At 37.1% G+C, this 23748-nt stretch overlaps 1 protein-coding gene across 2 annotated transcripts; it reads right to left on the reverse strand.

The window, feature by feature from the left end:
- Positions 1-1343: 1343 nt before the first annotated feature.
- On the reverse strand, positions 1344-23713 carry MORF4L1 (mortality factor 4 like 1). Of its 2 annotated transcripts, XM_082852959.1 has the most exons (13): positions 23633-23713; positions 19149-19195; positions 17395-17462; positions 14028-14144; positions 12419-12505; positions 11533-11613; positions 8588-8613; positions 8015-8103; positions 6905-7006; positions 5640-5728; positions 3969-4141; positions 3602-3686; positions 1344-2094 (listed from the first exon to the last, which is right to left on the reverse strand). In XM_082852959.1, exons 1-13 carry the CDS (start codon positions 23670-23672, stop codon positions 2010-2012), a joined length of 1089 nt encoding a protein of 362 aa, XP_082709085.1. In that variant the 5' UTR covers positions 23673-23713; the 3' UTR covers positions 1344-2009. The 2 variants fall into 2 exon arrangements, with proteins under 2 accessions (XP_082709085.1, XP_082709084.1); XM_082852958.1 differs by lacking the exon at positions 14028-14144.
- Between the last annotated feature and the right edge of the window lie 35 nt (positions 23714-23748).

Here is a 23748-nt window from a genome sequence, read left to right on the forward strand (position 1 = left end):
GGGACTGAATTTGAAATAAAAAGTTGAGAAAATTTTAAAATAAATAAAATCGGCAATTATGAACCCCATGTTGAGCCTGCTGACCCACATCTCTGGGGGGCAGGGCCGAGAATCTCACCATTGCCCTGGACAATGCAGTCTCAAATGGCTAAAATTAAATATGAGGTTGGAGAGCAAGCAACAGTTAGAAAGCTCACATCATACAGATGGGTTCTGGACTCCCACACACATCACTAACCCACTCGAGTTACTGGGAGAAAACCTAGAACTAGCAGAGGTGCCAAACCTGTAAGCTGTCCTGACCCACCAGGAATGGCACTGAGGGTGGCCACATCGGGGCCAGACACAGGACCTGCCCCCATAATGCTCTACGTATTTGGGGTGGGGCTAGGAACCTCGAGGCATCTGTGTGACAGCAGTGCTTCCAGGTCAACAAGGTGGCCTTGTTAGCAAGTGGGGGAACCTCTGGAATTCAACCTCTGGTCTCAGCCTATTCTTTCTTTGAGCTAAGTCACACCTGCTGAGCCAGCTTCTTGCCAAACCACAAAAGGGGAGGAAAGAAGATTCCAGAGCTGACTGATTTCTGTCTCTCCTCTTGACAACTAGTGTAAACAGAGAGCTATTCTGTCTGATCACAATGTCAACTCATCTGTAAAAAAAAGCACATAACAATTGTCTGAGACGTTGTGTCAACCTATCACCAAACCTTCCTATCTCAGATGAAAAGACCGAGGCTCAGACAGTGAAGTGACAGTCACGGCCAGGGGAGGACAGAGCCAAATCTGAGCCCAGTTTTGGGCCAGTCGATTTCATGTTTATAACCATTCACAAGAATATATGGACTGTATGGGAGAACAAAGAAGAAATCACAGGGGGTACTCCTAGAAGCAGAGATGAGATGCCTTTTAACTTCAAGAACTTCCACAGTACAAAGGTGAGGGATAACACAGGTCAAAACCTCTCAAAGAGGCCTACATTTAAACTGGGGGAAGGAGCTCAAATTATAGGCATTGTGAATAATATTGGTAAACACCTCAAAGTAAACAATTAGCAGAAAGCTAGCTGTCACACAGGTAAAAAACTCCCTCAATGCTCAAAATTAATAATAATAGTCTATGAAAAGCAGAGAAATAGTCACGTGAACCTCTAACTTTTTAGCCAGAACTCAAGAGGGCAAACTACCAAAGCTGCTGTGGATTAAAGGTAGATAATGAAGCCAAGCTTCTCATTCCATAAAAGGCCAAACAAGAAAATCACTCACCTGAAAAATCACTGTCTAAATACAAGAAGGAATACACAACATACAAATGTTTTGTGATGCATCCACACAAGCACACTGCTCCTTGAAATTTAAAGAAAAAATTTATTGAAGATCTGAAAAACAATTTCTAAAAGATTGACTTTTCCAGAAAACTGTAGCTACACAATGCATTGCGTCTATCATGTTAAAACGTGCATTAGACACAAATACAAAAACCATGAAACAAGCCACCATTCTTTGACAATCTGAGCAAAGATAAAATGCCTAAGGAACAACATGGATGACTTGCAAAGGATGGGCTCTTTACTGTAAGCACCATAAAAAAAAGGGGGGAGCACAAATGGATGAGTGTGTTCAGTTATACACACTGAATTGAACCTTTGGCACTAGGAATCAGAGCATTTTGTCATATAGCATTAACACATATTATAAAAGTGCGTAGTGTCAAAGGAATAGAACCACCAGCATTCAAAAGCAGCTTTGTCAACTAAGCAATAAAACACTCTACAGTACGTCTCTCTGTTGTCCATCATTGAATACACTGGTAGCAACTTTGAAATGAAAAAAAAAAAAAAAGAAAAGAAAAAAGGAGCTGTAACCCCTTTTATTTTCTGTTTAAAATCAAACAGAAAACAAACATCACTTCTGTTATACACTAACATTTCCAAAGTACATCATTTGTACAAGAGAAGGACTAAGAAACAAAAATGTGTTTACAGAGATCCAAACAAGAGTGAGTATAAGCGCCTCACACAGCTTTCCGATGGTACTCAGGAGGAGCCACTTCATAATCGCTGGCACTAAACAAAGTTGCAGAGTTCTTTGCCAGGTATCTAAAAATGAAATATTCATTACAAGCATGAAAAAGAATCATATTTTGATACTAATCTCTTCTTAATTATATACAGAAGCCACACAAAGCACTTTAAAATATACTAAAATAATCACAACCTCACAGTAAAACTATGTAATTATAACTCAGGTAAATAGGGTTATATACCAGACAACAACACAAATAAGGATGGAAGTCCAGAGTTACTCCCCTTATTTCAAATAAGCAAGGAACAGGAGTCACCAGAATACCAACCTGAGCACTTGGACTACCTTTAAGAAACAGGTGTCAACTGATTCACTTTGTTATAAAGCAGAAACTAACACACCATTGTAAAGCAATTATATTCCAATAAAGATGTTTAAAAAAAAAAAGAAACAGGTGTCGTTAGTCTAAAAGAATAACATCTAGGTGTTTTCTTTAGCTCTCTGAAATCATATTAAATATAAATTCAGAAATTGACCAGTATTTCTCAAGTTTAAACTTGGAATTAACACCATAAAAAAATCAAAGGGACCTGAAATGTCCAGTAGTAGAGCACTTTCATTTCATAAAGAAGTGGGGGTAGAGAAAGGATATTACTTCATCATTGGTAAAGCAAAGACTATAAAGCTGTTTAGATTCCCAGGTTCACGTTGGTTTTAAAATTATTATAAAATACACGGTGCCATTTTAAGAAAATTCAAACACAGAACTATATAAAGTAGCAACGGAAAACTCCTTCTCGCCCAAAACTATGCCCAAGAAACAACTCACTGTTAAGTATGATCCTTATTTTTCCAAATCTATTCCAAAGATTGAAAGTATTTCTCTACAAATCAGAGGAATCATACCATACTCTACTGCAATTTATTTTTTTTAAACTGACACAACATGGACATCTTTCTTGATTCATATATTTAGACCTACCTCATCTATTAATAACGGTTTAAAATTCTTCACCATTTTCTTTTTCAAATGCAATAAACATGCTTGGAAATCTTTGTGCATTCAAGTATTTCTACAGGATAAGTTCCCAGAAGCCTAACTGTCTGGTCAAAGGGTAAAAAGCACATTTGAAATTTTTATATGCGTTGCCAAAATGCCCTCCAAAAAGCTGTAAAAAGCAGGATTGCCCTTTCCTCCATTTCTCCAAAATTATAAGCCAATCAACAAGAGATATTTTAATTATGTTAAACATATTTTAATGGCCTTTTTACTGAGACTTCTGTGAATTTCCAATGTCTATTTTTCACTGGTTTGGTCACTTTTTCATATTAAGAACTCTTCTTTGTGTTAAAGATACCAGCCCTTTAACATGTATGTGTAACATACATTCCCTTCATCTTTAAGAGCTTACATTTGCACTTACATTGTTCCATTAATAATGTATCTACTCTTGTACCAATACCACACATTGTTGTTTAGTTTTATAATAGTATCTATATAATGTCAATCTATCACAGAGTAATTTTCAGTACAGTAGACTAATTCACGTTTTTATTTCAAGCATTAATTTTTAGACTTACTTTAGAAAATCATGAAGATAATTCAGTAATAAAGCAAGGCTCTTCTCATCCAGAGGTGTATAGGCCAACATTGCTCCAATACGTACTATTTAAACAAAAGAATTTAGTCAAAGTTACATCCAAGGTAGCACTATAAGCATGTATTTTAATTACATGAGCAAACGCAACAATAACTGATTCCTTTAAAGTATATGATTTTAGAAACCGACTTTGGATTTTACTATATTAAATAAAAGTTCAAATTGGAATTAAATCATTATTTTTGAAATGTTATTTTATGTTACCACTTGATATAAATTAGGAAAGACAAAAATATTAAAGGCTCAAAGGAAAAAAAGTAAAATTGTTTTCTAAATGGCAGTATTACCAAATAATCTCAGTAGATGTGGCGCTCCATACACCTGGGACATGGGCGCATCAGGGTGATCTGCGAGGATCTCAGCATACTGTGGTCTCTCAAATTTGTAGAGCAGCTGAGTGCCCAACATTACATTGAAGTATTCCTTGATCCCTGCCACAACTTCATTAACAGCATACTCCCTGATAAATGAATAAAAATATTTACCTTCAAAGCAGGTCACTGAAAGGAATTGAGAGATGAAGATTAAGTCAACCAACTTAAGGGTAACGAATTAAAAGGTTAAGCTAATGACCCTGAGCCTCTACTGAACAGATTTTTAAAACAGAGATTTAATAAGAAGGCAAGAAATCAATTCCAAAAATAGACCAGTGGTGAGCAAACTATAGCCCTCAGGCTAGGGATGGTTTTCACATCTTCAAATAGTTGTATTTTAAATGGTTATATAAGTACTTAGATATAGCTTCGATTTTACCTGCAACATTTACTTATCTGGCCCTTTAAGAAAACATTTACCAAACTACAGTAAGGTTATCACCTCACACCAGTTAGAATGGGCATCATCAGAAAATCTACAAACAACAAATGCTGGAGAGGGTGCAGAGAAAAGGGAACCCTCTTGCACTATTGGTGGGAATGTAAATTGATAGAGCCACTATGGAGAACAGTATGGAGGTTCCTTAAAAAACTAAAAATAGAACTACCATATGATCCAGCATCCCACTACTGGGCATATACCCAGAGAAAACCATAATTCAAAAAGACACATGCACCCTAATATTCATTGCAGCACTATTTACAATAGCCAAGTCATGGAAGCAACCTAAATGCCCATCAACAGATGAATGGATAAAGAAGATGTGGCACATATATACAATGGAATATTACTTGGCCATAAAAAGGAACGAAATTGGGTCACTTGTAGAGACGTGGATGGATCTAGAGACTGTCATACAGAGTGAAGTTAAGTCAAAGACAAATACAAATATTATATATTAACACATATATGTGGAACCTAAAAAATGGTACAGATGAACCTGTTTGCAGGGCAGAAACAGAGACACAGATGTAGAGAACAAACCTATGGATACCAAGGCGGGGGAAGTGGCTGGGGTGGGATGAATTGGGAGATTGGAACTGACATATATACACCACTATGTATAAAATAGATAATAAGAACCTGCTGTATAAAAAATAAGATTCAAAAAAAAACAAAAAAAGAAAACATCTGCCAGCCAAACTCCCTAAAGCAATGAAATTCTATTTTACTAGTTTCTGATGTTTTTTTTTTTTAATTTATTTATTCTATTTTTTATTTTTGGCTGTGTCGTGTCTTCGTTGCTGCGTGCGGGCTTTCTCTAGTTGAGGCGAGCGAGGCCTACCCTCCATTGTGGTGCGCGGGCTTCTCATTGCTGTGGCTTCTCGTTGCGGAGCACAGGGCTCTAGGCACGCAGGCTTCAGTAGTTGTGGTGCACGGGCCTAGTTGCTCCGTGGCACGTGGGATCTTCGCAGACCAGGGATCAAACCCATGTCCCCCGCATTGGCAGGCGTATTCTTAACCACTGCGCCACCAGGGAAGCCCCTGATGGTATTGTTTTAAAGTACACGTTTCAGATAATTTATTTAGAAATAATGTTTGAAATGTCTTTGGGTATACTTCAAAGATATGTATATTCTTACTTATTATCTGTGTTTCCTCGAGATTTCTTGTAATTTGCATAATCCTCTAGAATGGAATCCACATTCTTCTTGGCAGGAAGATAAAAGAGCTATGAAAACAAAAATACACTTGAATACTAATATCTTCTTTTTCAAAGGAAAAGTATACTGGAAAAGCTTTAACGCAATAAGAGATGACCTAATAGTATTACAAAATAGAAAAGGGCACTGTTCAGCACTTAAAGCATGGCTAATATGACTAACTAAAAATTTAGTTTTATTTAATTTCAATAGCCAAAAGTGGCCAGTGGTTCCCATACTGGACAGCACAGCTCTGAAGACTCAATCTGTTGGACACATTACACTATTACTATATATGGAATACACTTGCACATAAATTTACCTCTGTGATATTATCAAGTCATCATGTATTATATAGTATTATGTGCCAGACCCTGTCTGAAGCACTTACCTGAATATTCTCTTCATCCTCACATCAATACTATGAGGTTGGGACCCATTACTCCACTAAATGTAAACACGAAAACACAGAAAGCCCGGGTAACTTGCCCCAACTCAGTAAGTGGTAGAACTCAGCTAAACTTAGCAGTTTAGCTCCAGAAGCAAATCAAGAATCAAACGAAGTCCACATTACTGTACAGTATATGACTGATGTCTATGAAGTTTTGTAATCCTCACACAGTCCCTACTTCTCCCCTACCCCTGCTTGTGCTATTTTAGAAATTGGTTCTTTTGTCCTGTAGAGTGCCTCATTCTGGACTTTGATGACTACCCTTGTGATGTTACATACATACCTCATAATGTCCCTATCTCCTGTACACAAGTAATTAGACCTAGGATCTTGTCAGATTCAGGTTCTTTTTAGAGGTCACAAATACCATGCAGCCAGTATTGTGTGCTTCCTATTACATTCCATTAGCAGCAACGTATGAGACAATATCCCATTTTCAATGATAGTTAAGACAGGAAATAACATGCTTGCTTTTATGGATTTTCAAAATAATGTGTTCCTGCCCTAGCAACTGCCAACAATGAGTTATCTTGACCTTTAAAAAAAAAAATCATTATAAACTCATGGACTTTGATATGTGTACTTCGTTTTAATCCCAAGTCCTTTCTGATGATCAAATTATTCAGTCCCTGAATTAAAAAATACTCATCATACTTTCAATATTCAAGTCTATAAGCTTTTCCTTTAGAAAAAAATTTTTTACACTAGCAAGAACATATCACATAGATTACAATCTGTGTAGCTTTCAAGTTACCTGTTTTTGCCGGGTAATTAAGTCCCAGTCATCAACAAGCCATGGTTTTAGTTCTTCAGGAATCTTTACTTTAACTTCAACTCTGTTCATGAATGTTTCCTCCTAAACAGAAAAAAAGGAAGAGTATTAAACATCTGTCCTTTCTTGATGCATAACAGCTCCAAGTGTTTTCTAAAGGCTTTTCTGAACCTTTAGAGCCTCTGGGTATAATCATTTACTCAAATGGACTGCTGGAATTGTCATTTCAAAACTGATAAGTGGAAAGATCATATAGCTAACTCCTGGGAGGAAAGAATCTTATCTTGATAGTCCATTCAATGTCTTTTCATGTGAAAGCAAATATTCTTTAGCAAATTTCCTTTTCCTCTATAAATGACCACTCCAACTTGATGCATTTTAACTTAGTATTTTCAAATTTACTGATTTTGAATAGTCATACCTCCAAAGACTAGCCCAAACATGACTACCTTAAAGTTACATCTTTAATACAGAATATTAAATGTACTGTCTTCTAATCTGTCTTCAACAACTGCCTAAAAATACCTAATTTTTAGAACATACCACTGTTTTAACCTCAGCTTCAGAAATGTAAACGACACAAGTTTTAAAACCCCTATTTTCAAAATCATAACTTTGGAAATTATAAACATACTAAATTAGAAACGAGACACTGTATTCACTTATGTAAGAATCCTACACTATTGTACCCACACACACATGCAGAACTGACAGGCTTTCCTGGCACTTTTTGTGGCTTTACTAAATCATCTTGGGACACACTAAAGCATTTAATGTGACCTAGCTAAGTCTATTCAGTCTAATACCAAAGAAATATTTAGTGGTGTACATGAACACAGAGCTTCACAATGAACATCTGATGATGAATTGGGGGTAAAATCTAGCAGGAACATATCTAGTGCTACAAGTGAAATAAAGATGTATACAAATATATCCTTCATCCAAAAAAGGGAAGTATTTTCACTTCAGTAGTTAACCATGTTAGCAATGCTTTTGAGACACTCAAAGTTCTATGACTTTTACTGTGTTGTAAAATGACAAGATTAAAAATTCTAACATGCTATATATTCATAAACTTAAGGAAAAACTCACATTTTCAACAGTAGGATCTACGCGGGCCCTTTTCTTGCGAGGAGGCTGAGGTGTCTCACTGGTACTGCCACCATCTCCATTTCCAGGTGCTGTAAAAATTTGGGGGTCAGGAAGGGGTATTTTTAGCTTAATAAATGAGAAACTCTGTTAAGGAAACTAGTTTCATGACATACCCTCTTTTGACTTTTCCATTACATTGATTTTACTTAAATCTACATTAAAGAATCATATTCCTACCAAAAATATAACTTTTACAAACAGCTCTACCAAACATCTAGTACAAAGCGACATTTAATAATATTACCATCTTACATTTATTTTTAAAATGTTATTGTCTCAGGATCAGTCATTAAGTAACATGAAAATAATAAACGCTTACAGGCTTCTCCATGGTAGAAAGAGTATGAGTTCTCTACTACTATGTACCTAACTCTGTAACATTGCTGTGACTCATATTTGAGACCATCAACATAAGCTTACTCTAAAACTTCATAACTTTAAAAATTTAACAGTGAATTCAAAATGCAAATGTTATAAAAGGCAAAATAATTTAAACAAAGTTAATATTCTTACTTTTCTGTTTGTTCTTTTTTGTTTTCCTGAAAGGAGGGAAGAAAAAGAGGAAAGATAAATAATTATTGCTAGTAAAATTGCCTCTGTTTAAATTCCTTTTACCAGGTTAAGTTCATAGAGAAATACTGCCTTGTTTGCTAAGATCAGGCAGCGATCTTATTTCCTGCATATTCTCATTCACTACTCAGACACAAGGACTTTTACTGATAGTTGGCTAAATCTGTATCTCCCTCCACATACTGGAAAACCAAACCAAAACCACATCAGGAAACTTCCTTCCAGGGTTATGTTATTCGTTTGTAAGTTTATAGCATGTTAAGTGATAAAAATATACTTCGTGATAATATTATTAGTTCCACAAACACAAAAAAAAGCTCCAAAGGTTAAAATATTTTCTCCCAATTACTTTAGTACAGCATAATTTGATTTTAGATTTGTATGTTTCAGACCAATCCATTACTCCACTCTCACTGGTCCAAATTCTTTCACTTTATTTCGTCTCAACTATATTCCTTCCACTACCACACTAAACACTCTGTTCTCCCATTCGTAGAACAAAGCTAATGTCTTGGTTATCATCTCTAACAGCAACTTAACTCATGTTTATTTATATACACACTAACAAAGAGTAAATTACTAACTTTGATTTTATACATAATTATTTCTGTAATACAAGGAAAACAGTTTACAAACCCACGATTATAGATTCTGCCTGGAGGGACCATAAAAGAACACCTGAATATTTTCACTTTTCTATAGCTTTAATACTTACGAATGTTAACGACCTGTATTTATTTAATTTAGAGCTTGGGGTTCATCTGATGACTCAAAATTAACTTATGTTGGTTATAAACACAAAAATCTGGCCATCTGATATTACAGGTTTTTCCCTCCTTCTCTAAGGTTAACTTCTGTAACACTGATATTTGTTGGACAGTATTTCTGAGACAGATTAAACCATGAACTTTTACATGTGCGGACCAAGAGAAGCCAAGAGCCCTTACACTCCTTTCTTACCCAGTCTATACCAAAGAATTAAAGAAAAAATACTGACAACTGAGCTCAACTCTAAAGATCTATACTTCAATGAATACCAGTGGTGTAAAAACTCTTGCTTCAACCTTCTTGCTTGTATTAATTAAACATGCAAGCTACTTTCTCAAAGTACGCCAACGGATTTCATACAATAAATAAACTGCTGGTGTTGTCTGACTTCCTATTTCTAAGCCTCAGGACTAAATGTTATAATCAAAATATGAACTGTTAGATTCAATGTACCTGAAAGAATAACAAGCCCAAAGTCATTCTTGAGAAAAGTCATTCCACTAAATAATGAACAACCAAAGTATGCTTGGAAGCCAAAGCACTAACAAAATTCACGTATATTCACTATTAGTTTATAAAGAATAAGCGCCCAACCTTAAGGACCTAGATGTCAACAAAGTAAAGGTAAATCTGGTTCTCATATTTTCCAACCAGATGCATACATGTTTATGTATATTCAGAGAAAGCTACAGAACAATTACCAAACACTAAAGATGGTGTAAGGTATAAAACTAAACATTAAATATTAAAAATTGTATCAAAATCTCAAATCAAAATGAAAGAATTAAAAAAAAATAAATCTCCAGGTTTAATTACTCAGTATTTTTATTTTAAAATAGATCTTCTATTCTACCAGGGCAAAGCAATACTTAAAATTACATGATGCCTTCCTAAGTACTCAGATTACCATCTTATCAAAGTGTCAACGTTCCCATTAAAAGGAAGACTCCTTGAGAAAAAGACTCACCCAAAAAGGTTAAAACCCCAAATATTTTAAAATGCATCATTACCTTCATTACTATCACCTAATTTTTAGGTAGTAAAGTCAGACTAGTTAGGTCTAAAAGCAACAGAATATAATCTCAAGGAAAACATACTTCTCTTAAATCATATTTTAGAGCACGTTACTTTTGATCCTTTGAAAAGAAGCACATGACGGACCGCTCATTAAACCTATCTGTTCTTAAAATATTCAAGTGGCAAGAAAAAATGATCTTTTAATAAAAGTTATGATTCTTTATTTTCTTTTATTAAGCTACCATTCCCACACTGGCTTTCAGGTACATAATCTTATTACACCAATGTGTGTATGCATATGACTTGCACACATAGGCTTATTACCAAGATGTTCTAAATCTTAAGCGTTAACAAGGAATGGTTTTCTTTTTCTTGGGGGTTGAGAGAAGGGGGGATAATTTGAAACCTTAACATCTCACACAGTTACCATGGGTTTCAAAAGGGGAATTAAAACTAATACACATATTTAGCACTACTGAAAAAGCCAATCTATCCTCCAATCTCAAAATTTGTCTCCTGATAATTCAACACTATACTTGTGAAAGAAAACACATTATATATATACATATTTAATATAACTTAAAAGAAGCATTGTAAGGGACTTCCCTGGTGGTTCAGCTGTTAAAACTTCACACTTCCACTGCAGGGGGCGCGGGTTTCATCCCTGGTTAGGGTACTAAGATCCTACATGCCGCCTGGTGCAGTAAGTAAATACGTAAGTAACTAAATAAATAAATAAATAAATTTTAAAAGAAGGAGGGTTGTGAATGTACTTAATGCCACCCAATTGTACACTTAAAAGAGTTAAGTGGTAAATTTTCACGTTATGTATATTTTACTACATAAAGGAAATATTCCTTTACTAAATAAAGGAAAGGTGGGGGGAGAAAAACTGCTAAGGACTCAGTATGTAATTAAGGAATCAGTATGTAATAACAGGTATTTTCAGGAACCCAACACCAAGGGGATTCTCATTGGCATTTTTCCCATCACAACAATGTTCCAGTTTTCATTTTCAATAAATCCTAACCAGAAGACAATGTGTGTCAAGTTTGAGTTTCACAAACAGTATGTAAAATTAAAACAAAGATAGAGCTTCTTACACTTCAACATTTTTCTGTTGCAGACCAGAAGTCTTCTTTCCAGGGGCAGCCCCTCTCATCTTCCCCTCTGCATACTGCTCCCTTCAAAAATAATTTCAATAAAATCATCTTAAAATGAATATTTATGTGGAAAAATAAATTGATCACTTGATTCCATTCTGAAATTTATATTCAAATTGAAGTCCCGAGCCTATACATATTGTGGTACAAAGTTTTTATTTAACAAGTTCAACAGAGAGATAATGTATTTACAAAAATCAATTCAAGAAAGGAAGAACAGTAAAAAGGCCTAAGATTCGGCTCTTCTATACTTACGAAAATTAAAATAAATGTAAAAAGTGACAATAGATTCTCATATAACTGAAAATTCCATTTGTTTTAAAATTCACCAATCCCAATGTTTTTTTTAATCTGATCCCATTTTATCATTTCCATTTTCTTAATATTTCAGTTTTGAAATTAAAACAATTACTCTATAGATCACACAGTCTTTCAGGGTTCCTTTTCTCAATGTGCTTTCAGAGGTGAATAACAATGGGGAACCCCCACTTCCTTTCTTATTCCTCCCCCACCAAGTGTACCTTCCAAACAGCCCAGGAGATAAGACCGTAACAATGAGTATGCAACTTCAGAAATTTCCAACAACATCCTGCTCTGTTTTCTACCTACCTCTAAGGACAGACTCCAGAAATGATATGTATGCTACTTCCTTTCCCCAGGAGAAGCTTTTCTGACAACTTGAAGTCAAAGTCATAACACAGCAGCTGACAGGTCCCAAGGATCATTTTAAAGGCAGGCAGCCAACATGACTTCCATTGTGGATTTCATTTCCAAAAATTAACTTACAGGCATTTCTCCTCATATTCATGTTGCAAAACAAACTTACTGATTGGCTTTTTGAAGTTCTCGTTGTTTCTGCAAATTGGTATCCACGTATTTGAGTACTCTGCTTTCTGGAACCCATTCATCCCAACTGAAAAAGAGAAAAGTTAAAATATCATTCAAAACTATTTCATTATTACTCAGACTGTCCTCCCACTATGTTTTTTTAGAAATACAAGAGGCAAGACTTTAGACTTCTCTGAACTAATTTGACAAACTGGCATTACAAGTTCATTCTCAACTGAAGTGAAAATCTGTTCTGTAAAAAGGCAGGAAAGGGACTTCCCTCGTGGTCCAGTAGTTAAGAAACCACCTTCCAATGGAGGGGATGCAGGTTCTATCCCTGGTCAGGGAAATAAGATCCCACATGCCACGCGGCAACTAAGTCTGCACACCAGAACCACTGAGACGTGCACCACAACTAGAGAGCCCGCATGCTGCAACTACAGAGCCCACGCACAACTAGAGAAGCCCGCATGCCACAATGAAAGATCCCATGTGCCACAACTAAGACCCAGTGCAGCCACAGAATAAATAAAAGTTTTTTAAAGGCAATAAACATATTCTCAGAAGCAACATTCCAAATCTAAACTGCGAGTCCAAATAGAGATTATTCAAATTGTTTTTTTAAATGGCATAAAAGCATGGCATTTAACGTAAGAGCCCCTAAGCAACTATCCTTACAGAATAAAGGTACCTAAAAGAACTTTAATTCCAAAAAAACCATGAGGCACAGGAATCCATAATAAGCTGACTTCTTAAAGAACTAAAACTAACTGGCTGGTTGCCTGTGATACAGAACTACAGAACTCTCTGTGCCTTAGTTTCACCCGTAAAATGAGGATAATAGTACCTATCTCATAGGATTGTTATGAGAATTAAATAATACATATAAAACACTTGAGAGTTTGACATAAAAAATAAACACTCAAGGTCTGCCAGAAACATATTAGGAGGTCTACAATACGGAATACCATCTAGATCAGCTCAGCTAAGACTGTAAATTGAAGTGTTACAATGGTTATCACTCACTCACAAACGAATACACCAACTTTCGAGGCAAAACCATTCTTGATGTTCTAAACATCAAAAGAGAACCAACCACTCTCTTAAAATATCTAGTTGCTAAGGCCTTCTGGCACTTAGAAAAGCTCCTTCAAAACAAGATCTTTTTTTTAAATTTTATTTTATTGATGTATAGTTGATTTACAATGTTGTGTTCACTTCTACTATACAGCAAAGTGATCCAGTAATACGTATATTTACATTCCTTTCTTATTCTTTTCCATTATAGTTTATCAGAGGACACTGAATATAGTTCCCTGTGCCATAGTAGGACCTTGTTGTTCAGAACAGGATTTCTGATGTGGCTTTTTTTCCAAAGGGGAAAACAAAGATCAGGTATTTCTTAGGGAATGCTGAACCTTTTGTGCAAATTTTTTCCTCCTGCTGATGGAGCTCCTTTAGTGACACAAAGAGATGTATCCTCAAAGTCTTTTATTTAATAGTTTCCCACCTTTGACCTCTTATGTAAGACAGCCAAAAGAAGAATAAAAAATAAAAAGCAATCCTCAACATGATCTCCTAGAGAAAACTTTAAAACATGCATTTACCTAGAGGTCAGGAGGGGGTGGTGTACTGAGGGAGCTCCTTCAGGAACAGGAAAAAGTGCTACAATATCCTCACGTGTCTTCAAAGTTTTTTCAGAGCGCCTGGGCCTCACAGCACTTCTGATACAGACAGCATAGTACAAAGTAATCTCAGTAACTAGGTGTAGAATTTAGCTTAAGCTTTAAGATTTATTTACAAATATAATACTTAAATGTCTGTGTCAACAAATTCCAATAAGGTTTTTGAGAATTTAGAAATATCTTCCTATCTATTGTGCTTTTGAAAAGTATACATTTACTGAAGTTTAAGAAAATTCCAGTTTGGAGATTGAGCTTTTGTGGTATGCTTTTCTGAAAGTACAGTATCCTATGAACTGTACTCAAAATGAGGATCTTATTCTTATATCTGTTCCAATTCTCTCTAAATTAAAGGGAGCTAGCAAATTTTTATTTACCACAAAGTTCTATTTTAGAACCTTGCAAATTCCTTCCCCCGATATAAAATGCATCTAAATAAGGATCTTGATCTAAAAACCAATTCTTGAGTTTCCTTCACATGTCAGGAGCTGAAAACCCTTGCTGAACCACATGAAAATGAAATGACAACATCTTTTGCTCTGAAGAACACCACTACTAGGGTAGTAACTGAAGGCCAAATATCCAGAAATTTTTACATATAGCTCAAGCATAAAAGAATCTCAGAATTTTCTAAAGGTAGCTTGTCATTAATTCCCAAAGTTACAATGATCCACGGCACTACTTACACAGCACTAAATAAAAATATAACATACTTGCTGGGTATTTGAGCAACTCCTCCTCCTTTCTGTATGGATTTAAAGGCTTCTCTAAATACTTATTAAAGATCAAAAATTTCAAAATTCCTTATATTCATCTATACACCAAAACAACTACAAAAAACACATCCTTGTTAATATTCCTCAATGTCTACAAAGATATAAAGATCTCCAATATTTAGTGCTATTTTTTCCTTAATTCTTTTTACAGGAGTAATATACAAAATGAGACAAACAAAAAACCAAAAAAACTGTGTACCCTATCATTTATTTGTTACTAGATAACATAACAAAGGAAACAAAGGTTTATTTTCAAGCAACACTATCAGAAAATGCAAGCATTTTATGTATTTCCACAATTTCTTATAAGCTACAAATGCCACTTAAAACCCAGTCTTCACACTGTACATACCTACATGTAATTTTATAGAAAATATTATACATGAAAGAATTAAGCACAAAAGCTGTCTTCACTGCTATTAAGATGAAATCCTAAAATAGTTACAGTGTACACGGGGATGGGGTCAGATCTATTCCATGAATTTGCTATTTGCTTTTCTTTAATTTCCTGGATAGACTTCCCATACATGATATGCATAAATAAGATATTCTATTTCCTATAGAGAACTGAGATTCTCTTTATATCTTGATATACTCTCAACTTTACCTGACGTTAACAGAATATTGATATATAACATATTAAGTCTAATAAAAGACTGCAATACAGTTTTAAACACTTCATTTTTTTAACAGGGAAGAAAAAGCCATAAACTACACTGGGATCCAGAAGATAAACTTTCCTGGATATTACCCTCAATTTAGCATTAATCCTGAAATCCCATTTAAAATCATAGACATTTACTTCTATTAAGACCAAAGGAGGGACTTCCCTGGAGGCGCAGTGGTTAACAATCCGCCTGACAATGCAGGGAACACGGGTTCGAGCCCTGGTCCGGGAAGGTCCCGAATGCCGCTGAGCAATTGGATCCGTGCGCCGCAACTACTGAAGCCTGCGCGCCTGGAGCGCGTGCTCTGCGGCAGGAGGGGCCACTGCAGTGGGAGGCCCGTGCACCACAATGAAGAGTGGCCCCCGCTCACCACAACTAGGGAAGGCCCGTGCACAGCAACAAAGACCCAGCACAGCCAAAGATAAATAAAATAAATTAAAAAAAAAAAAAGACCAAAGGATTAAAAGCCCACAGGGTCACTCTGAGTTACTGTATTACCAACATATCATTATTATAAATATTTTAATTATCATTAACTGGAAAAAAACATTTGTTGAATGCACTTTTACACATTTTACATCTCTACCTTTCTACAATTATACTAATGGAAGAAAAAGTAAGGGTCTGGTATTTCTTCTTAGCTAAAACCATTTTGTGATAAAATTTTCTAACTAATAAATAAAACTAACTGGGTTGGTCACCTGGCTATGGGACTGTATGAAAGACGACCAAAGTCACAGAGTCAGTAAATGTCAAGGAGAAAAGCTCCTTCCAAAGCAAGAGTATTCATCAAATCAGATGGCAGTGCTCACTTGGAGAGCTACCAGAGTATGGCTACCAGAGTATGGCTAAGGTGACACAAAGCTTTAAAATCTGCTAGAAAACAACTCCTCAAGCACTACACTTTCTGGCAGTACTATTTTTGAAGGACAAAACACCATTAGTAAAATTAAAATCCTCTCATAGTAAAAATTATAGGCTACTCAATTACAAGCACCAAAAATGAATTAAATTATCAAATGTGATATTTATGGGCCCCAAGAAGAAGGACCCATCACTGACAAAGAGCTCCAATGGCTAAACATTCTAGAATGTGTTCAATCTATAACCACTGTCCACTCCCAGCAACATCAATATCACTTTTAAAAAAGAAAAAAAAGTTTTAACTCTTTGGGGTGCAAAATTAGGTTCTGTAGCTAAATTTCTGTACCTCTGTTAGGTCATATGCCAAAAAGTGAACCACACGAATTCACTTTGTTAGCATTTAATTATGCTTCTAAAGTTCAAAACATGAGCTGGTTAATACTTCCAAATCAGGCAATCTTTTTCCTCCTCCTCCCGCTCCTAGGTAGAAAAAGCCAACTAGCTTTGAGTATAACTGCTTGAAATACCATATGTAATCACTAAGTTTGTGTTAAGGCAAAAAACTCAAGCTGTCTTAAATGTACCAAAACCAGAAAATAGTTGGGCTAATTATTATTAGACATTATACCGGAACACAAGAAATACTCCAAAGAATGTAAAATAAAATGGCTGTAGGGGACTTCCCTGGCGGTCCAGTAGTTAAGACTCCAAGCTTCCAGTGCAGGCGGTGTGGGTTTGATCCCTGGTCAGGGAACTAAGCTAAGATCCCACATGCTGCGCAGTGCAGCAAAAAAAAAAAAAAAGGGCTGTATACCCTTATTTCTATTCTATTTTCATCACACTACAAATGGTTCACCTTTGCCTCAACATGTATTTACATTAAAACTGCAAGAATTAAGAAGCATATGCTTGTTATCAGTCTACGACACAAAGCTACCTTGTTAATTATAAATAAAACATTGCTTTTAAAGATCTAATACTCACTTTTTATTCCAACCACTGTAATGTATAAAGTATTTCACTTGTTTATCCTTTATGGCAACCTTTACACACTGAAATAAAAAAGAAAAAGTTCACTTAGAAATACTGAAGGAAATAAAAAAGACTACCTGGATAATTTTCAAGTAACCAATCTTTCAAAGACAAACTCTACACTTAAACTCCCTGGTGGCCAAAATGAACATAATAAGTTGCAACTCTTTAAAAGAACATTATTTAAGCTTTCAGACTACTTAGGTATTCAGAGTTATAGAACTGCCAAAGTCTTAAAATTTGTTGGAGTCAGTCCAACAAATCTGAAGAACCATAAGCACAAAAGGTCCCCCTAAAACCTTAAATCACTGGGCTAGATAAGCTATCCAAGAACAGCTAATGAAAACAGTATTTGTGCTTTCTCAAAGTCCAACTAGCCAAAAGCTACATTTATTTCGAAAATAAATTCAGCTGAAGAATTATTAAATTCTTTTAAAGAATTAAAAATAATTTTGAATAATTTGAATCATTAAAAAATTTCATTAGTTTACACAAGGCAATAGCTGTTCTGCTGCAGATTATCAGCAACTAGCAAAGTGACAGATGAAAAACATCTTGTGTTCTTCTTAAAAGCAGCCAAACAAATTGGATCCAATCATTAGAAGTCATTAACTATGAAAAAGTGAGGGCTGTCTGGATTTAAGTTTTTATCAGATGCAAATCAAGAGAACCACAATAGTTTAAGCTATTTCAATCACCATTTAAAATTGTTCACTGGAGTGTTTCTGCTGCCAGAGCAGAAAAATCTGCCAGTCCAGTAGTTTGTCAGAAGTTGATACAACAAAAAAAAACTTGGACTCAGAATATATTATAAGCTGCAGCGGTATTATACCATTAAGATATACATGCACACACAAAAAGTTCTTGACCATCTCCATGAATCCAGTTTCAGCCATTTAAGAACTTTAAAAACATACATCCACTATGTATTCAAAATAAGTAAAAAGTAGTGAAAATGGTTAGTCACACTGACACTTTAGTCTTATTTTCAGAGACATATTCACCTAGAACATACATTGAAATTGCCTTTAAATATTATACTGTTCAGCATACTGTTCATTTTTTAAAAACTACCACTGTAAAAGAAGTTGACACACCTTAAATATTTGTGCTAAAAAAGTTACCAGAAACAAAATACTAAGAACACCTTTGACTTCGTAATGCATCATCCCACTTACCTAAATGGAAAATCAGTTTTTATTACCTGAGCACAACACTGATACAGAGAAAAGGGAAAGGGAACCCCCCCGGAACCCCCCCACAATTCAGACTTTGCCAAACAATCCAACAAGTAAGTTAAATGTACTCATCTTAAATGTTAGTTTTTACCTTTCCTGTAACTACTCAGTGCTTACTCAGCACATTATATTTGCAAATAAAGTTAACTTTGGCAGTATTTTCTCACAAGTCATTAACTACAAAATGCTATTTTGCTCCCATTAATAGTCAATATTCTATCTTTCCCCTCAAATGCTCTTTCCAACTACTGGACCTTTAGCAGCTCAGTAAGATGAATGGCAAGACAGCAATGCTTTATAAGACCCACTAAGAAAACAGTAAGACATCCATAAAGAGAAGATGAGGAACTATGAATCTATGAAAATCTATGAAAAAGGTAGCTCTCACTAAAGCTACCAACCATTGAAAACTGATATTATCCAACCAGTAATTTCAGCCTACTTTTCAAGAGAAAACAAGTTTAATACCTTTGCTTCATAAAGAAGAGGCCCATGGAAGCACAGCACTCTCTCACCTGTAAAAGTAAAAAAGACAAAAAAAAAAGTACTGGGTTAGTTGTGACTTATCTTCATATGTAAGAATATGCACATCTGGTTGTGATGGAGAGCCGTCACACCTGTACCATGGTATTCCTCAAAAGAGTAGGCAAGTGGGTAAGGCAATGCATCCATCAACGCTTCAGATCAAACTTCAATACAACAAAAACACCTTAGCAACTGATGTAAACAACAAAAAGTAATCAGGATATCAATCTATTAAAATCATCAAATCATCTATCACCTGCTAAACAAATTAAATCTACTGTAGCTATCTACTGGCAGAATTGGTTTATTTTTCAATGTACTGATACATGTGGTATTTAAAGACATCTTAAGTTTAGGACCTTATGCTCTACCTATTCCTTCTCTGCTTCCAACCGTCTTAAACTGATTAAACTAAGAAAAACAAGCTGCATAAAAATTTCAATGTGCATCAGATGCAGCTGTTTTTTTAAAAAAAGAGGTCCCACTATGTTCACGCCTTCAGTGTGTTCAATGATGTTCTGGGTGTTGGGCTGCTTCAATGGGAAAAAGTAAAAAAAAAAAAAAAGAAAGAAAAAAACCCAGACAATTCTAACCTTTGGAACTTACCCTCTGTGTTGCATCTACCATTAAGACTTGCTAGACTAAATAAAATGTTAGGGACTGGAATAAGATCTGGAAGACACCCCTGCTCATCAGACAAATCAGGCAGGCAATTCCTGGCAGTACCTTAAAATATCATTTGATTGTAGAACAAATAGACTTCTCACATTATTTTCGGTCCACTTGATTTCAACAGGCCCAGAGGTAACAAAAATGCCAACAGAGTCAGCTCTTTCAGCTCTAAAATTAAATTAAAATAGCCTACTAGCTCATTTCTGAAAAGACTACAGGGCAGTATAGGTGACACTGACATGTAACCAAACAGTTTTGCACAATTTACTGGATTTCCTATTTTAACTATCTTCATAAGCAGTAAGAAGAGTGACTGATGAGCTACTTGGGAAGGTCACAGGGAAGGGCCCATGCTGAGGAAAGCAACTGGTACCAAAGCATAGAAGAAACATGACAAATTCTTGGGCAGTGGTCCACTCTGAGGAACCACTGCCTGAGGCTACTAGGCCTATGCAGAAAAAGTGGAGACTAGAAACAAGGAGACCAAAGACTTCTCCCAACTGTCAGGGATAAGAACAGAAAATAGGTATGAATCAAAAGCAGTGAGGAGGACAGCTAAGCCAAAGTAGAAACACTTTAAACTGACTTCCAGCATGGTGGGAGCATTAATGAGAAAAGGAAATGGAGGGAGAGGTTTCTGATCAATTTTGGAGTAAGTTACAGTGCCTACAGGACATCCAAACTGGAGCCATCTGCTAAGCAGTTGAGTACACGTGTCTGGAGGGCAAGAGAAAGCTAGGCTGGAGCCACTGCTGAATACTGTGGATAAGAATGAGACCATGGGGATATAGATAAGATATAGGGCCTAAAGAGCAGCGCCAAAGATCAGACCTGTGTACCCAAATTTAACACTCCAGGTACTCTCTAAAGGCACCCTGAAAATGGCCTCACTCCCCTCTCCCTCCTTTTGGCAGCTGCCTCCAAAGACAATTGCACTGAGGCTAAGACCCTTTGACCTCCATTCTAGCTACCTGGCCCTAATATCCTGTTGAAAAAATATACAGTAAGTTGAAGAGCATGACCCAGGATAACAAATGCCTATTTTTTTCATGGAAGTGTTAATTGGGGACTGTTAATTGGGGAAGGAGCAAACCACAGTCTCAGGTATTTTCTTTAAATCTTTCTTCACTCTTAATCCTTTCTAGTATCAAACTACAAAGGTAATTTTGCCCAATGCTCTAAAATTCCAAGGGTGACGCGATTCCAATTCCCCATCCTCCCACTCGTTTGCTTACTGGGAACATTACTCAAATTCCAGCATCAGTCAGTCTCCTAACAAGCTAAGAGTCCTCCCCCAGACAATGGGCTAGTTGCCCAATAGCTTTCTTTACCTTATGCTTTAACATTTCAAGTGGAAAACCAAGTCGAGTGCAAAACAGTCACTGTGCTTAAAAACTGCTTATTAACATGTTGCACCATTATTAAATAAAAACTTCCAAGTTTAAAAGAACCATTTAGAAAAAAAACTGTTTCTGATCATTCGTATTTCCACCATTACAGAAGCTCAATTCTCCTGCAGTGTTATAATTCTGTGAGTTCCAACAGAATATTCGTTTTTCCTTACAAGATATTCTCTGAAAATGTCTTATAAATAATTATAATTTCTTAAAGATGGTTACAACTTTGACACAAGAGTAGAAAACATGTCTGGAAAGTGGTGGTAATGGTAAGTGCAGAGACTCTTGGGTAGCTTTCAAAACCTTACAGATACACTAGTTCATACTCCTCTAATTCACCACTATAGCAGCACATGGATTCTCCTTCGCTGTTATCACTCTTACCATCCCTCTAGTTTAGAACTAAAGCACTTCCTCCAGTAAGCCAACCTTAACTGTCGCACACCTGGGTGATCTTCCTTTCATATCCTACACTGGGGATTAATTTTTTGTGCCATGGATCCTCCACATTCTGGTTAAGCCTTTGGGCCTATTCCCAGAATTTTTCTACAAACACGTAAAACAGTATTACAAAAGAAACCAACTGTATTGAAATAGTTACCAAAACATTTAAAATATCACGTTCTATGGTTTTATATGACCTTCTTAATGGATATAAGCATTTAGCCACTGATCCAATTACTACCAAAACTCTGAAATAATGACGAGCATACATTTCGTCTCAATGTATCTCCCACCACTGTAATGCTGGGACATGAAAACATCCAGTTAATACTACTGTGGTTTTTTGTTTCTTTGTTTGCTTTGCTTGTTTTGTGGGGGAGGGGTTCTAACATTCACAACTGAAAAATACTAAATTTTAGTTAGACAATAGAAACCAACACTTTTTCCCGTTCAAGTTCACGGATCTTCTGAATTATAAACACTGACCCTGGATTAAGAATCCCTGCTCCAAAATATCTGGTTAAAAAAAAAAAAAAAAGGCAATCCATAGAAGGTAGTCACACAGCTTCTCAGCGTGAGAGAAAGCAGGTATTAAGAGTCAGTCATAGCAGACACACGCTTAGAAACATCTTAAATATTCCACAGAGTTACAATATACTTGGGTTTTGTGTAAACGACTAATGCACATTAAAGTTTGAAAATCGCTACAACAATTTTTTGCAGACGTCTCGTCATCTACGGTAACTAACACATCCATAATAATGAAAGGGAATTTTAAAGTGTTCTTGCTTGCCTCACAGAATTTTACTTCCATTTTAGTTTACTCCTAAACCTCCACTTTAATATAAATGATTGGATACGTTAACTGTGGAAATTAAAGAGCTGTCTTCTTCGACGGTTGAAATCAGATTCTACCGTCGGCCAAGACATGTCGATCAAAGACAATAAAAACTCAACTTTCAAATCAGTTAACCAAATATTGCTGCAATTAGTCAAACAACTGCTGTACTTAAAAGATGACAGCAAGGCAATGGGACTTCTAGGTGGAAACATAATACCGCGTTCAGGTAGCTTTTATTTATTGCTTTACAAGCAACCGCACAGCAAGAGCGCAGTCACATCCCCATAGGATCTTGGCACTCGGCTCTTCGGTAAGCAAAGAGACGCCTGCCGGCAACACAAAGCCGACCCAGACGCTCGCGCTTTTTCTCTCCAGTTCCCACCCACCTCCCTGGGGCAAGCATCGGGGAACCGGTTCCCGCGCGGGAGCGGGCGAAGAAGGGGGCGCTGTATCTGCCCTAAAGCGGCGTCGGCGGCCGAGAGCCGGGGACCCAGGCGCCGGCGGCCATGATGGCGCGGCCATCTTGCAGCAGCCATTTTACAACGCAGTTCTCCCGCCCCGAGACGCGAAGCCCACCCCCCCAGCCGCAGCCCGGCGGCCCCACCGAGCGCGACCACCTCCGGGCTCGAGGCCCCCCGAGAGCGCCAGGCGTTGGCCGCCCACGCGGCCGGGGTGCTCCGCGCCGGCGCCCGAAACCGCCGCCGCTGACTCCCCTCCCCCACGCCACATCACTTCCCCTGACGGCCGCCATGGCGCTCCAGTCGCCTCCCTACAATAGGCTACTTTCTCCGCGCCCTCTTCCTCAGAACAAACACTGCACTAAGGCTTTGCCACGCGGCAATGGCTCCCTCTGCCACTCTAACGCCTGCCTAACGCTTTCGCTTCACAAGGTGTTTTCTCCTCATGACGCACCGAAATAACCCGCCGCAATGCGCTTTCCCCGCACAAAGCCCTGTCCGCCGCCTCCTCTGGGCGCAGCCCTTGCCACCCCCGGCCCCCAAACCTCAACCACCCCGAGCCCGCCTCCCTCTCCTGCGCCGATAGATGCCTTTTCCCCAGGAGCTTAGACTCACCCTCCTGGAATTTAGGCTTCGGGTCCTGCTTCGGCGCCATTTATAAGTGATTCGCCGCCGCCGCCGCCTCCTCCTTCTCCCACCACCCCCGACTACCGCCCCCTACTCTCTACCCC

The sequence above is a fragment of the Leucopleurus acutus genome (genome assembly GCF_964270905.1).
Source record: "Leucopleurus acutus genome assembly, chromosome: 1".
In the NCBI taxonomy this organism is placed as follows: Eukaryota; Metazoa; Chordata; class Mammalia; order Artiodactyla; family Delphinidae; genus Leucopleurus; species Leucopleurus acutus.

Coding starts and splice junctions, on each gene's coding strand:
- MORF4L1 (XM_082852959.1), bottom strand. CDS start 23,672: ATGGCGCCGAAGCAGGACCCGAAGCCTAAATTCCAGGAGG. Junction 8,614..11,532: donor CAACAGAAAAATGTTGAAGT/GTAAGAAGCTCT, acceptor CCCTCCTTTCAG/GAAAACAAAAAAGAACAAAC. Junction 4,142..5,639: donor CGAGGAAACACAGATAATAA/GTAAGAATATAC, acceptor TTCATTTATCAG/GGAGTATGCTGTTAATGAAG.